This window comes from Carassius carassius, chromosome 4 (assembly GCF_963082965.1).
Source record: "Carassius carassius chromosome 4, fCarCar2.1, whole genome shotgun sequence".
NCBI lineage: Eukaryota > Metazoa > Chordata > Actinopteri > Cypriniformes > Cyprinidae > Carassius > Carassius carassius.
Genome location: NC_081758.1, coordinates 17,405,932 through 17,421,514, shown reverse-complemented (window position 1 = coordinate 17,421,514; position 15,583 = coordinate 17,405,932). Strand labels below are relative to the sequence as shown.

General features: G+C 37.0%; 1 protein-coding gene across 6 annotated transcripts in view; it reads right to left on the bottom strand.

Moving 5' to 3' along the window:
- LOC132138731 (multiple C2 and transmembrane domain-containing protein 1-like) overlaps positions 1–15,583 on the bottom strand; it is a 145,588-nt gene that overhangs the window by 53,565 nt on the left and 76,440 nt on the right. For 4 of the 6 annotated variants that reach the window (XM_059547698.1, XM_059547700.1, XM_059547702.1 and 1 more), the window contains exons 3-9: positions 11,692–11,834; positions 11,488–11,567; positions 11,169–11,280; positions 9,682–9,720; positions 6,009–6,173; positions 5,790–5,920; positions 4,351–4,537 (exon numbers count right to left, since the gene is read on the bottom strand). In XM_059547698.1, the coding sequence (XP_059403681.1) occupies positions 4,351–4,537; positions 5,790–5,920; positions 6,009–6,173; positions 9,682–9,720; positions 11,169–11,280; positions 11,488–11,567; positions 11,692–11,834 (857 nt within the window). The remainder of the gene's footprint in view (positions 1–4,350; positions 4,538–5,789; positions 5,921–6,008; positions 6,174–9,681; positions 9,721–11,168; positions 11,281–11,487; positions 11,568–11,691; positions 11,835–15,583) is intronic. The other 2 variants (XM_059547699.1, XM_059547701.1) reach the window with 1 other exon arrangement.

Genomic DNA, 15,583 nt, shown 5'->3' with positions numbered 1-15,583 from the left:
GTTAGTTTGACAATTACTAGTTTGTGCATTTATTAAATGTAACAAATGCATTATTATTATAATTATTGTAATAATTCATTATTACAATTAATATATTGTGTGTTAGCTCATCAATTACTAGTTATGTAAATAAATAAATGCTGTTCAAGTATTTTAAACTTTTAACTATTTCCATATAAGACCTTCTGTAAAGTCTTATACATTTATTTTGCGCACACAGAAAGATAATGCTAACTCAACTTTAGGCAGATTTGTCTACTTAAATTAAAAACTTACATGTGTTTTTACCTGCGTCATGTTGTAGTACTTGTGAAGTAAATGAAAGAGTTGGAGATATGACATGAAGTGCTGAATGACAGGTACTAGATGACAATAGATGTGTTCATTCTCTGCCATTAACACACCTTGTCAAGGCTCCCGGGCCCACACACCCTATATGCAAAGTGCTGAAAGTCTTCTGACATGCCTCCTCCACTTTAAAGGGTCACTCCACCCCAAAATGAAAATTTTGTTAGTAACCCTCAAAGACCAAAACAGCCACCCGCGGCTAAAAAATAACTGTTGTTCCTGTATAATAATGTTTGAACCGCTAATCCAATCTGAATGCTTTAAAAGGTGATGTAAAGCAGAGATTCTCCACGTTTCGGAGATATCATATTTCTCTCATTTGGATATTCAGAGGCACCGTAATGTAGGTGATTACGTCATCAATTTTGACAACATTGAATCGTCAGAAGAAACCAATGCATTTTGTGCCTATGAGCCAAACAGAAATGACTGTTGATGCTTAGTCCCTCCCCCGAGCCCAGATTGGTTCAAACTGTCCCATATTCAACCAATAAGTAGTCTTTTGAACTACTACTTAACATATTTCTTTGGAAATATGAACGAACACAAAGTGAAAGTAAAGTCTGTCATGAGTGCATGAATACAAACACAAAATAACACATTTGCATGAGAAAACTCTCTGAAAAAGCACATACAAAAAAAAACAAAAAACACAAGTACTTTGACATAAAACAAATCAAAAACAAGGATGAAACAGTGATATATCTGATAAAGCACTGGGATTTATGTCTTCGTGTCACTAGGCGATGTCCCGGTAAAGTCGATTCTGACGCAGTTTACAGCCAACGGATCGATCATTAATGTTATGTATATTATGTATATTGATGATATGTATATTACGTAAATAATTATATAATTATATAGTTCATAAAGATAGTTTGCACTTTTTTTCTGTTGCACTCTGAATATTTTGTGAATCATTTGCACTGTTTTAGAACTGTATTGTTGAAGACAATTTGTGCAATTTTTTTTTACTATATGCTGCATTGTTTGTGTTTATGGTTCATACTCAGATTGAAAATATATTTCTCAGAAGAAGAAAAAACATTTTTTTGGCTTGGTTTTGTTATTAAATAACACTCTTTCCATTTTCTTTACTCATTAAAATGTTTTTGGACACACCTCTATTGTTAATTAACAAAATAGGCCTGTTTTTCACTTAAAAGCGTTGATAACAATATTGTAATAAATGTCTATAACTTGCTTGGGGAATGGTATATGTAAACAACATTTTATTGGGAAGTGTAAAACACCCAGACACAACTTTCTAAAGAAAAATATCCAAACTTTAGGAGTTTCTGTTTGAGTACACAGTAAAAAACACCCAAATGTTGCTTAGATTTTTCTTAAAATTGTATAATTTCATTCTTTCTTAGAGAAAACGAAAGGAAAATTGAGACTTTAAATTAGTTAAACTTAAACTGTAAGTTCTCCTGTTTATAATGATATGTGGCACTTGATGCTGACTGCTAGAATAGGTCTGAAAAACAAAGAAAAGTACAGGTGTGTCAGGCGCCCCAAAAATGTTCTAGTTCTTTAAGGGTTAATCACGTACCCCCATGTCGTTCCAAACCCGTAAAAGCTTTGTTTGTGTACAGTCGCAAGCCCCCCGGTTTATATACAGAATTTTCAAATTGTGTTCCGAAGATGAACAAAGCTTTTATGAGTTTGGAATGACATGGGGGTAAGTGATTAATGACAAAAACATTTTTGGGGAGAAGTATCCCTTTAATGATGTGTCTGAGGCTGGTCCAATGCTGCATTAAAAGACTTAATTGTGTTCTGTGCAACCCCCATCCCCGGCAAGTGAGGACATCCGCAGTTTAAATTGGGAGCATCTGCAGTTTCACAGCATCTCTATACCTCCGCCACCCTGCCTCTCCCCCTAACCTCCTGCTCTTAAACACTTTATTTGTTTGGAGGACGTCGGCAGCCTCCTGGCACTTTAACACCGAGCGTTGATAACTAGTTATGGCCGTTTTGCGCCACAATTCGGTTATCCTCAGAGAGCTGAACATATGGTGATAGAGATGAGGAAAACGTAGGAAGAGTGCACTCTCGCAATGACCCTGTCTAACTTGAATATGGGTGGACTACCACCTTGCCCGAGCTAATCTATTTAAGGCGTATTGTGCGGCGCTAACACCGGCATTTTCTGTTATCTACCATATTTGATAAGGTACATCTTTACTAAATTCACTTCTGTGAACGGGTGTCAAGAAGGGAACCGGGAATATGCTAATAGTAGGGAAAAATTAATGTCCTTTTTTATCCACTGCCCATCCCCACCCACCCATTTTTTTTAGCATATCTGTCCCTATCGGAGGCTAGGGTGCTAATGAATGCCTAGATGCAGAGTACAAGGTGGGGGAGTGGGGAGGGGAACAAGGGAGCAGAACCTTTATCCTTTACCACTAGAAAAAAAAAAAGACTGGTGTTGTGCAAGGTGAATTAGCTTTTCTTTTCATTTTGCACACCAGCCACTCCCATCTCAGCGACCAGTACCCCATCTTTCCCCCCTTTCTTGTCAGGAGACGCATATTTCTCCTACCAATTCTTGTCCAACAGCTCCTCCTAGTGGATGTGGGGGTGACAAGATGGCACTGAAGAGCAGAATGCCGCTAACCCGTTATACGCACGGTTATGTAGGTCACCCGTCCGCCGTTTGGCCTGTGAAGTGTTTTCAATCAGTACTTAACCGAAGATCAAACACATCTCCCAGCATGATTTCCCACTTCAATTAGAGCAAAGTATTGCACACAAACCTGTTTTGCCAAGAACCAGGTTAGCGAAACGTGCTGGGCCTGCGAAAGCAAACCTAAACATGTTAGGCCTCTTAAAACAGGCAGGATTCAAGAGCGTCTTCAGTCATTTTACCCCTGAGAGCAGCTGTATCGAGTGTGAACAAAAAGTGGCCTTTTTGTTTCAGCCCTGTCCCTTTCTATTGGCATGTAAAGAGGTGGCAGAGAGCCGCAAATAGCAGCGAACGAAGGGTTAACAGGCTAAAGACAAAGAAAGAGGCTGAGAGCATTGTGCTAGAGTGAGGACTGGAGGGCCTCGGGGCCATGATGGGCCAAGGGCCTCCGCATAGGGACACTGGGCTCCTTTCAGCCTGGGCCTTTCAAGAGCACACCCTTGCCTGAAAAGAGCCTGTCACAGCCCCCCACTACTGCTCTCCTTCACAGCTCTCCATCCCAATCAGCTCCTCTCTCCCTTTCCTCAGAGAGCGGGGAGGCCCGATCCTTCTCTCTACAGGCCTGAACCAATCTCTGGCCCCCAGAGGTTGAGCGCTTTTCAAAAGGAGGTCATATTGCTGAGGTTCTGCCAGGTCTGAGAACCTGGCGCCTACCGAGACGCAATTCAGCCCTGTCTATGCATATGAGGCACATATAAACTGAGAGAGAACACTTCAATACGCTACTTTATCAGAGCACTACATTTGATGATATACTAACTCAAAGTTTAGGCTGAGAGATCTGACTCTACAGAGAAATTTATCGAAAAAATTGCCCAAATATAACTCAAAGATTGTTCAAATTTACCAAAAACATCTACACTTAGAATAAGATGGAACATTTCTAACCACAGATCATATTCATTAACATCTTCCTCAACAAATCATTTTCTAAAGACACATTCTAAGAAGTTTATAAGGACATTCCTAATTACGATTCTTGAACATTCTAAAGAAATGAAAGAAAAGGACAGCCCCCATTTGATATCTTTGATATCTTAATAACACAAAAATAAGAACATTCTTGTGAAATGTTTTTGGAAATACAAAATAATTAATATTGCCAGGTGGAGACTGAACAACGAGGGAGTTTTCATTGACTGTTTTATACTGAGCTTTGGATATTTCCAATTTTGGATATTTCTATCCCTAACTCTCACATACTTTTATGCATTTTTACATTTTCATTAAGATGCTATTTAGCATGTTTGTCAAGTCAGATTTCTTATTGGCTGTATGTGTTTTGAATATAAGGGCATTGTCCTTACGTATCTTTGGAGAATCTCCTTCCTCTCGTGGGGGTCGTCCAATACGTTGCCAGACAGGTCAGCGATGGAGACAGCAGCAGAGGCTGTGAGCGTGACCAGCAGCACCAGTGTCCCCTCACCCTCCTCCAGAGGCAGGTCCAGTCTGTGTGTGCACTCCTTTGAGAGAAGAGAGAGGTCCACCTGGCACCTGACACACACGCACACACACAACAATAACATGATCACGAGTAAATGAGTGTTTAATGGAGAGAAATAGCCAGTTACAAGAATGCCAGTCGACTGATCCTGACATGCCACCTCTATGAACAGGAGGACTGGTGTAGGGGACAGACAGGAAACTAAGAAAACTTCGCTGCCTCATTCCCACATCGCCCAGCCATTAACTCTGCTCTCAATCTCTCCTCCTGGGGTTTTGTCAAAGGCTGCAATTCTCAAACTCTTTCGTTCATTCTCCTTCTCTCACTCACAGACAGGAACTGACTATGAGAGGACAGTTTGAAGCATGAATGACTTTAGCTGCAACATACCATACAGCAAACCTGTTATTTAATAGTATTATATATCAGCTGCAGCATTTTGCAGTCAAACATTTTTCTTTTTTTTGATATAGTGACATGTAAATTGGATTTCATCACTGTGCAGTCTCTTTCCGCTTATATAATAAAAATACATATAAATTGTGTCTATGTATTTATTTGTTTGGAAAGGAGTTTTGCATTGAGGTCATGATCAGGGTTTATTTTGCATTAATTATTGGCTTTGAAACATAGCCACAATACAATTTTAAAATTAAAACTCAAAAACACTTAACAAAAGAGTTTGGTTTTTATTAATGCGTCAATTTACATACCATTTCATCTCTAGGAGTGATTTTAATTATCCAAAACATCAAAGGACCCCCATGCAGACTAAGGTTGTTAATTTTTTTTTATTCAATTATATGAAATTTAAATTAAGATTCAAGAACTGAATATAGAAAGTTCTATAATGAAGTAATGTGACTTGATTGAAAATTGATTACAAATTAAAGATATTTTAAATTTTAAATTTGATAAGAGATTGAAATTACAAATAAAATGTATATTAAAATTATATATATATATTTAGAAATCTCAATTTTTAAATTCCCTCATATATCCAGGTTTTCATAGACCATGGGAGTTGTTGAGGGAACAAACTAAAATAAGATATATGATGTCAGTTTACATCTTGATTTTAAAGCTTGTTTTCTCTTATTTGAAATCATTTTGAAACCCTTGTGAAGTCTGCTGAGAACCAATGTTCTTTTAGAAACAAGTAGGCATGGTGACACCTAAGACAGGTCAAACTGTCATGTTGCCAAAAAGCAATGAGCCATAATTAATCACCTCAGAACATGAGAGTGTGAGAATAACAAAACTTCATATACATACAAATTAAAAGTCAAGTGTGTGACCAACCTGCCCATGAAGTCATCTTTCTTCCCTGCATCTTTGTCCCAGAGGGTGACGTCAATGAAACCGCCCTGTTCATCATACAGGTGGAAGTCAAACTGCTCTCTCCACTGGGGGTTTAGTGTTTTTGGTATTGTCTGCAGAGAAGAAGAACACCTGATCAGAATTTGCCTTCCATGAAATAAAAATTCCCAAATGAACAAGTAACTTGAATACAGCTCATACCTTACTTTTGTACTTTTGATGTCCCATTCTGAATTTGACATAGGGGTCACTTAAGCCATTGGCGTCCATAGGCTGGAGGTCATGGGCCTTGATGAGACTAATGCTAACGATGCCTCTCCACAGCTGAGCCTTCCTGTGAACGTCCGATAACCTCAGACTCTGATGCTGCAATGTGACAAAAACACACACCCTTACACACACTCACGTCAGGCTACATACAATCCTATGTGGAGAGAAAGTCAGTGAAATTAAAGCTGAACGACAGACAATGTGTTTGTGGTCAAAAATAGTGAAGCAACACAGAAGACACATATTTTGGGGATGTGATATTTGAAGACAGCATACACGGAGAGAATTGCATGGCACTGCAAAGACAGAGACAAACACAGACAGCAGTGTGTCAACGGTATCTTTCCACGAGTAAAACATGAATATACACTAATTTGATCAATTTTGGGGTTGCAAGATTTTTAAATGTTTCTGAAAGACATTATTTAAAAACAAATAAAGTAAAATAAACAGTATCATTACTCCAGTGTCAAAGGATCTCTCAGAAATCATTCTAATACTCTTGCCGCTCAAGAAACAATTCTTATTATCAATGTAAAAAACATTTATGCTGATTAATGTTTTTGTGGAAACGTGATATTTTTTTCAGGATTCTTTGATAAATAGAAAGTAAGAAAGAACAGCATTTATTTCAAATATAAATATTTTAAAACATCTTTACTATCAATTTAATTCATCCTAGCAGAATGAAATCTAACTTACCCTAAACTTTTGAATGGTAATGAATAAAATAAACAGCAAAAATCGAGCAAATATTCTAAGATCCAGTCTACATTATCTAATAGTGTGAAACTCCTGACAAAATTAAAATTAAAGTCAAAACACAAAAAGAATTGCAGAATAGTTAATGAAGCTATTGTTGTTGCCTTTTCAAGAATAAATGTGGTACAACAAATACTAAAATTATATGAATTTTATGATCACTCATTTATGCATTACAAGTAATGAGAGATCTTATAATTAGTAATATATCTACCTATTAAGGGGTTTTTTTTGGTGTCGGAGATAATTATAAACTGTCAGTTTTTGATCACCCAAGGACTCCAAAGCTTACAACTCCAACTGAGCAAGACATTTGCGAAACAAACTATTTTAATTAACAGATATCTCTGTGGTTAATTTGGAGTCCTTATTAATGTGTTTCTTTTTTTAAAAATTCATTTGATTAAACCTGTTCTGAAAAAAAAAAACCACAGCTTTGGAGTTAAAAGCAGGCAGCTAATGACATTCTCTCCAGATATTAGTGTGATACTCTGACTGTACAGAACCACTGTAAACTTTAACATGAGCATTAAGGGCTCTAATGTGATCTTTGCCCATGATGCCGACCAAAAACAAGCAGCTCGTTTTGTTTAGATGTTGACTAACTGTGACTAAATAGCCTGCATTTCCTCAGTGACATGATGATTAATACAGAAGAAAGTATAAAACCATGAAGTAGATTCAAAAAGAAGAACTGGATGCAAGTACTGTATAATTTTGGTTAACAGCTGCGATAGCATTAGTTATCGTACGCTGTTACATTCCCCAGACGCAGCCTACATGGCCCACTTTGGAGCTTCACAGGCTTGGGTGGGGTAAGTCCTTATCCACATGCTGGAGAGCCACTTTCATGTTTTTGGGCCTCTCTGGAAGTTGAGCTTCAACATTAGGCCAAAAAAAACCAGGAGTTACTTGACCTCTGCTGGGAACATCCAGCTGAGAGCTGTGCAGTCTGTTCTCTTGAGTAGCGCAAATTAGTGCAACTAGGTTGTGTGTTAGAAATGGCTTAAACTGAGATTCCACTTGAAGACCAGAAATTATCACTGAAACTTACACTTAGCAGACAACAAAAAGGTCTGCTGTAGACATGCATGCATGAACCAGAGACAAAGAGAGTAGTACATTATTCCAGTCCCGTACCAACATGCCACTGTCATACAAAACGATCAATTCACAACAAAAGGAAGAAGAAAATAAGAAAACCGATAATAGAAGAAGAAAACCTATAATAGAACTTCAATTTAAAGATTAACAGTGAGGTTGATGTTGCAATGTTGCAAACAAAAAACCACCAACACCATTAGACCACCTGCTCTTTTGAGAATTCTTTAAAATATTACTAATCAAATATTTAAGTGTTGCTTTAGTATTACTTATATACTTTATATCATTATTTAATAATGATTTGAATCTTTTTATATTTTCAGTTTCATTTTAATGTACCGTATTTTTCGGACTATAAGTCACAACTGAGTATAAGTCGCATCAGTCCAAAAATACGTCATGAGGGAAAAAACATATATAAGTCGCACCGGACTATAAGTCGCATTTATTTAGAACCAAGAGAAAACATTACCATCTACAGCGGCAAGAGGGCGCTCTAGGTTTTCAGTGTAGACTACAGGAGCACTGAGCAGCATAGAGCGCCCTCTCGCGGCTGGAGACGGTAATGTTTTCTCTTGGTTCATGTCTCTTAGTTCATTTCTCTTGGTTCATGTCAAATTAATTTAGATAAATAAGTCGCACCTGACTATAAGTCGCAGGACCAGCCAACCTATGAAAAAAAGTGTGACTTATAGTCCGGAAAATACGGTAATATTTTGTTTTATTTTCCTCATTTCATTGTTATAATATATATTACTTTATTGTATATATTACATATATATATTACTTTATTGTTTTAATTTATGTTTATTTAATTGGAAGGATTTGGATTTAGTTTTAGTACAGTTTTATTTTATTTACATGTAGTAATTTAAGTGCTTCAACTTAAATTTACTTTAGCAAATTTTAGTTAGCAAATTTCAATTAACAAAAATACGTTTAATGGTTTGTGTTTTAGTTAATGATAAAAGCTAATATTTAATAAAAATGTAATACAAAAATATAAAATTCAAAAATATTGTCACTTGGATGGATGGATAAAGCATTGATAAAAACAGCAACAAATATTAATAAAAAAACAAGTTAATGTGCACATACTGAACACCAAAAATCTACAATACCAAGAAATAAAATAAAATGATCATGCTTCAAATGGGGCATTAAATCGGGCACAATTTGCATCATTTTCATGGTAAGAAAAGAAGTTTGCATACACATAGCTTTACATATGCAAAATTACCAGGTTATAAAAGTGGTTGCTCTGATTACATCCTGTTTGTCTATAAAGCAATAAAGATGTGAAATCTCCTCTGGAGTACACTGCAGCACATGCACCATGCAGTCGATGCAATAAGAAGATGACAAAAACAAAGTATGCTTTATTTTCTCAGTCAGTTTCTGCAATACACAAAGGAAACTCCAGTGGCCCTGAATTTGTATCTGGAACTTATTTTAATTGCTAATTTCAGCCTTTAAGGCAGTACAAATTGGGGCCCTGCACTTGACAAAGGTGTATTTTCTTATCGAAACACTAGATGGCAGCGTTTCTTACCATGTATATTGCAGCACATAGAAAATAAAGTCAGCAAAAGCCGATTTTATAACTGAAACAAAAAAAGTGAAGGTAAAAAATATATATAAATAAAAAGGAAAGGGCCTGGGGATCACGGCCCCCTTCAGTCTGAGCAGAGAACTGGAGAAAGCGGGGTTCATTACAGGTGGGACATGCTGTTATTACCTTACTGGATCGTTTCCAGCTCCTTCTCATAAGCATGGTCTGTGAATGAGACAGAGCGTTATAAAGCCACCCCTTGTCCTCAGAGGTGAACCTGACATCCTGTCTGAATACAGTTCACAAGAGTCAAGGGGTCAAAAGACAACAGCCCGGGGAAGCTATGGTTGGGGAGAAGCCATTAAAAGCTAATAAAACCACTAAATCACACAAAAACAAAGAAAATGTTGTCATTCAAAGCTTTGTTAGTTCACCAACACAAGGATACACACACATACAAAAAACTATAGAGGTGTTATAAGTCACTGCATCGTAGAGTAATTGTTGTTTAAGGTAAAAAAAAATTATTCCTTTTTTAAATCAAAGAACATAAAAAAGTCATTTATATTACAAATAGCATACTAACATAATACTTGACTATTTCTGCAGTATATTGTAGCATGTTTAATATGTGCAATGTGCTTCAACTTGACATTCCATTTCTGGGGTAGCAAAGAAATCCCCTTTTTAAATATATTTTAACTTTTTGCTGTCAAAATATATATTATTATATACATGTTTATAAAAGAAGAGATTTTATTTTTTTTTACACAAAATTAGATTTGGAAAAACAATATCCATATTTATTGTTGATAAAAACTAGCCTCCATTTACTAAACATGCAACATTGAGTCATGTGACTGACAACAAAGTAGCATATGCCTGAAACATTTAGCACTGCATTTTCATCCTGATTCACAAATTTAATTTCTAAAGAAAGCAGTATGCAACTATTCTCATTTCCCTCTCATTGAAATTCTCCCTGCCAATGCTGAGATTATTCTCTAGAGTCTGGACAATCGATTTCCCTCAGATGAAATAAAACTCCTTTTCAGGTCAGACACTGGCTCATCCAGACCAGAGAACACATTTGTAGTCTTATGTACTGCAGTAAGATGAGTGACATAATACATGAAACCCTACACTACTGTTCAAACGTTTGGGTTGGAAAGATTTCAAATAAAAAAGAAGTCTCTCACAAAAGCTGATCAAAACAGTAAAAAACAGCTTTACACAGTAAAAACAGTACTATTGTCAAATATTATTAGAATTTAATGTGTGCTTGCTGAAATCCTTTTTTTTTTAACAAACAAACCTTTACAATTTGTACAAATTTAAAACATTTCCTATTTTTAGAAAAAGCAATTAGATATAGAGCTTACACAACACTTGATCAATACATTTCCAAGACTTTACCATGATGGACTGTAGAGCTAAAGCACATAACAATTATATTTGCTAAAGAAATATACATTTCATCACGTTTTTATACATTTGTATGTCTTTTCCAGAATTGGAAGCCACATTTGTACAAATTCCCTAATACTTTTAGGGAAAGTGTAAAACAATGGGAATTTTCAGGAACATCTGATCAAGCCACGTCACATTCATATTCTCAGCTGAAACACATCAACTTAAAAAACACAGAGACATTATTAAGATAAAGAACTCACTGTTTCTCTGAATTCTCCCTCTTTTGGAATAAGTGTGACTGCCAATTCCAGGGAACCCAGGTCATGGTTGGGATAGTGCGGATCTTTGAGGTCAAGGGTCACATCCAAGGTCCTAAACGGGAGAGAGAACCTAAAGTATGAACTACCAAAATCCTGCCGTGATCAGCATTCATGTGTTTGTGCATATTTTTTAACACTAGGGGGCATCATGTGTTTGTACATATTTATTAACACTAGGGGGCAGCAGTGTTAAAGTAAATTAATTGATATTGTGACAAGTGAGATTGGGTTTCAGATGTGGCACAAAGCATCAGAGGACCTTTGGTTCTCCAGGGACTCTAAATAGAGATATGCAGAGCCCATAAAATCATCCTGCAGCCCAAAGTCATAGTCAAAGACCTGCAGAAAAAAAAAGGAAAAAACAAAACACACTCCGAAGTAAGGCATCTCATTTCACACAACAAAGAGCAGAAGCAGGAGTTCTTTGACTGTAAAGCCAGCATACAGTAGATTTATCATGTACCTTCACATAGAGTGGCTCTCTCAAACTCTCCACCAGCAGACTGACTTTCTCATCCCATACTGGGTTCAGGTTCTTGTTGATTGTTTTGCTGCGGAAAACCTCTTTCCCCGCGACCTTAAACTTCACATATGGGTCACTGGTCCCTGTGAATACATCAAGATCAATATATATTACAATATATATATATAAACCGTAGCAAATAAAAAGGTTTCTTTTTTCTGTTATGACCAGCTTAGTTTATAATAAACATCATTTTGGAAACCCTTTCAAAATACTGCAAAACAAAGATAAAACTTAACTGAGAAAATTAATTGGAATTTGCTAAATAGAATTTGCTTTCTCTACTCAATATAAAAAGATTCTACACAGCCCTTCTGGTAACGTCACATCAAATCCTACATCATCTAGCCATAAAACATTTATAAATACATTTATTTTTGATTACAACAAACACATACTGTTGCTCATTTGTACATATTCATTATCTCTGTCTCTTTCTGTGACGATCGCATTCCAGTAAGACACGGGGAGAGAGATAGATCCAATTGCAGGTATGATTATTTATTGGAGTAATCCAAAACGTAATGAAAACAAGCAAGGGTCAAAACCAGAAAGCAGTCCAAAAACAAACAAACAAAGGAAGGAACAGAAAAGGAAAGGGAACTCGGAGGACGAGAAGACTTACGAAGAATCTCGGAGGACGAGAAGACTGGGATACGAAAGGAAAGGACTCCATACAGACAACAGGAAAGGACTGGTAAATATAGGGAGGCTAATGACAATTAAGTGAAAGCACCTGGTGCAATTAGCAGGAGTGCAATTACTGTGATGAAGGGACAAGACTAGTGGAATTCTAGTGCCTACGGTGAAGTGAGCCCACTAGTGGACACCCAGGGAAACAGAGACTAGACAGCGTGACACTTTCTCTCCCTGAAGGGCTTTTTCTGCCTCATAGAGTAGTTGTCTCGATGTTTATAAATGGGTCTGAAATAGACTTGGGTCACTTGAACATAACTGTCAGCCCTTATTGGCTGAAGCACTAAAATTACATGAGTGTGCTGTGTGGAGCCATGCACATTCTGAATACAGTAAGCACAACCATAAACATACAAATGCACTGAGTAATAATCAACATGACAGAGTCTCAATATATACTTTAAGAAAATAACAAGACTCGACAGAAAGAACAACTACAGAGCATATTAGACAATGTTAATACATGAAGATTGTCTAAGTTGACTGGCTCCTAAAATTGCCAAAGCAAACATCCTGACATTCCACTCAATACACTCAGTTCAATACAGTTTCCAAAAGAGACACTAGATGTCACTGTTTGTCAGTGGAAAAGCTGCACGGCGTCCTGCATGTCACCTGACCTGCGTGGATCAGGAACTATTATATTATTCTGAGACATGAGAAACATAACATAATATCTACCAAATCACGGCACTTGCCATCCAGATCTGACAAATTGAGAAAGGTATGTGGTGTCATATAAAAAAGTGCCATCATTATTTATAAAGGAAGCAACATGAACATGTACTGTACAGTATAAACTTTTTAAATGAATAAATAAGCATTTCTATAGAAAATTAACAGAAATACTTAAAAATGTCATAAAACTGAATGCTAATCAATTTCAATAAAATATTTTGATGGAAATGATGCTGTAAAAAATGTTAAAATTTCTGTGCACAAAATGCAACAAATAAATGGACAATCACAGACTGTTGTGCCAAACCACAGTAAACACGTTCTGAATGAAGCAATTCTAATAAGTGATACCGTAGATCTCATTACGTTGACAAAGACAAACATCAATGCCAGGGGAAATGTCAATATTTTGACTGAATGAAGTGTTGGGTTTAGAGGAAATCAACCACACAGTGATTAAATTCAGCTCCCGCTCTGCTCTGCAGAACCCTGAGTGTCTATGTGTAGAGATGAATGATCCAATGTAAGCAATAAACAGAGTGAATGTGATGCAGCAACTAAGTATAATATAGCTTTGTGTGAGAAAAATTCAAGTTTACATAGCTCACAAATCTTAAGCATATTAAAATTTGACGCATTATTATTAATGTACTAATGACACATTATTAGAATATACTGTAATGTGTTTCTCACATAAAGGTACTGAATGACTTCAGAAGACCACATCGCACTAGGACACATATCAACGTTTTATAGTACATTTGTTATTTTTGGAAGCCACTTTTATTCACTTTTATTGTATGGTAATAATAATATTGGAAGCCAGTGGGATCTGAAACTGTTTGGTTTCCAACATTCTTTTTTCCAACATGTTTCACAGAAAATAGAAAATCAAAGAGGTTTGGATCAACATGTAAGTAAATGATAGAATTTTCTTTTTTGGGTGAACGATCCCTTTCTCGCAGTATTTGTCTAGGTACATGCACACACTCATCTCCAAACTGAAGTACTTGATACAAGTGAGAAAAATGTTGGTGTGGGCATGTTAGCAGTGGCAAACGACAGCTCTGCAGTGTTACTCTCAGTGCGTTTTCATAATCTATCAGTCTCTGAGGGAAGCCTCTGTGCTGAGACATGTAGTAAGGTAATCAAACATGCTCCTGTATATCAGCATCACAGCATGCTGCACGCTTAGCACTGACATTGGGTTTTGAAATTTATATAGCTTTATTTCCCCTGAATTGCACATACGTCAAAAATACAAAATGTTAAAAAACTACAACAACATGAAAACAAAACTCCAGTTTAACAAACTTCTTAATGCAAATCTCCACAGTCATTAGATCTAATAATTTGCATTCAAATTCAATTTATTTATTTACCACTGAAATCCATTCCTTCATTCAGTGATACCAACACGGGATGTTATTTTCCTATTCATCCACCCTTAAAGCCAATCCTAATGTTTGTTCAACCGCTGAATCATTCATCTAAATAATACAATAAACTGCATTCAAATTCAAAAGGAAGCAGCGACTCTAGATCATGGCTATGGTTAAGCAATCTCTTTGCCTCTGGATGTTGAATTATGTTGGTGCACCATGAGAGATGGCTGAAAGAAGACAGTTTATTTCTGTCTGAAAATTCTGTCTGTGATGGAAAAAAGCTTGGGGGGTAAAATGCTGACACAAACTGTGGGTCTTGATGTATGTCACATCTCTGCCCTTGACTGCCATCTGCAGCAGAGCATTCAGCATTATAGGAACTGAAAGCCATTTATCATAAATCTGAGTAAAATCTGTGGTCAGGAATGATTTCTCATCAGTCACAATGTAAAATAGAAAGAAGAGGGGAATTTCCCTGAGTAAATTCCTCATCGCTTTAATCAAACTGCCCTCCACAACACTTGAGTGAGCAGGAAGTAGAGGTGCTCCCAGAGATCTGTTCACAGAAGCTTCAATAGATAGTCTGAATGAGTGAGGAACTGCGTATGACTGCAGGGTCATAGTGTGCCGAGCGGTGAGTGATGCTTCCTCTGCCCTCTGATCAATATGTACATTAGACACCTGCTCACAAACTGCATGAAGGTTTTGCCACTGTCAATCCAAAAGGCTAGACAGTTTGAAAATGGAGACTACTATCTTGGCCAGAAACAAAGGTACAGCAGTAATGCATCTTTTTATTGATTGTTTGCTAATGAGGATGACCTGATTTTAAAACCAGCTTGTGACGAGTGGGGCGGGGCCGAGGGACATGGGAGCGAGGCCGGGGGAGTGATTGGAGATGAACTTCACCTGTTCGTCCCACCGGTCTCGAGGCCCATGGAGGAGATGGAAGGATATAAAACTGGAGCGACGACAGTGAAGGACGAGAGAGGACCAGGCCTGGGCTTTTAGTTGTGTTTTGGTTTTTATTTTATGCGCACCAGTCGTCCGTGAGGGGCTGGTGCGCTGTTTTG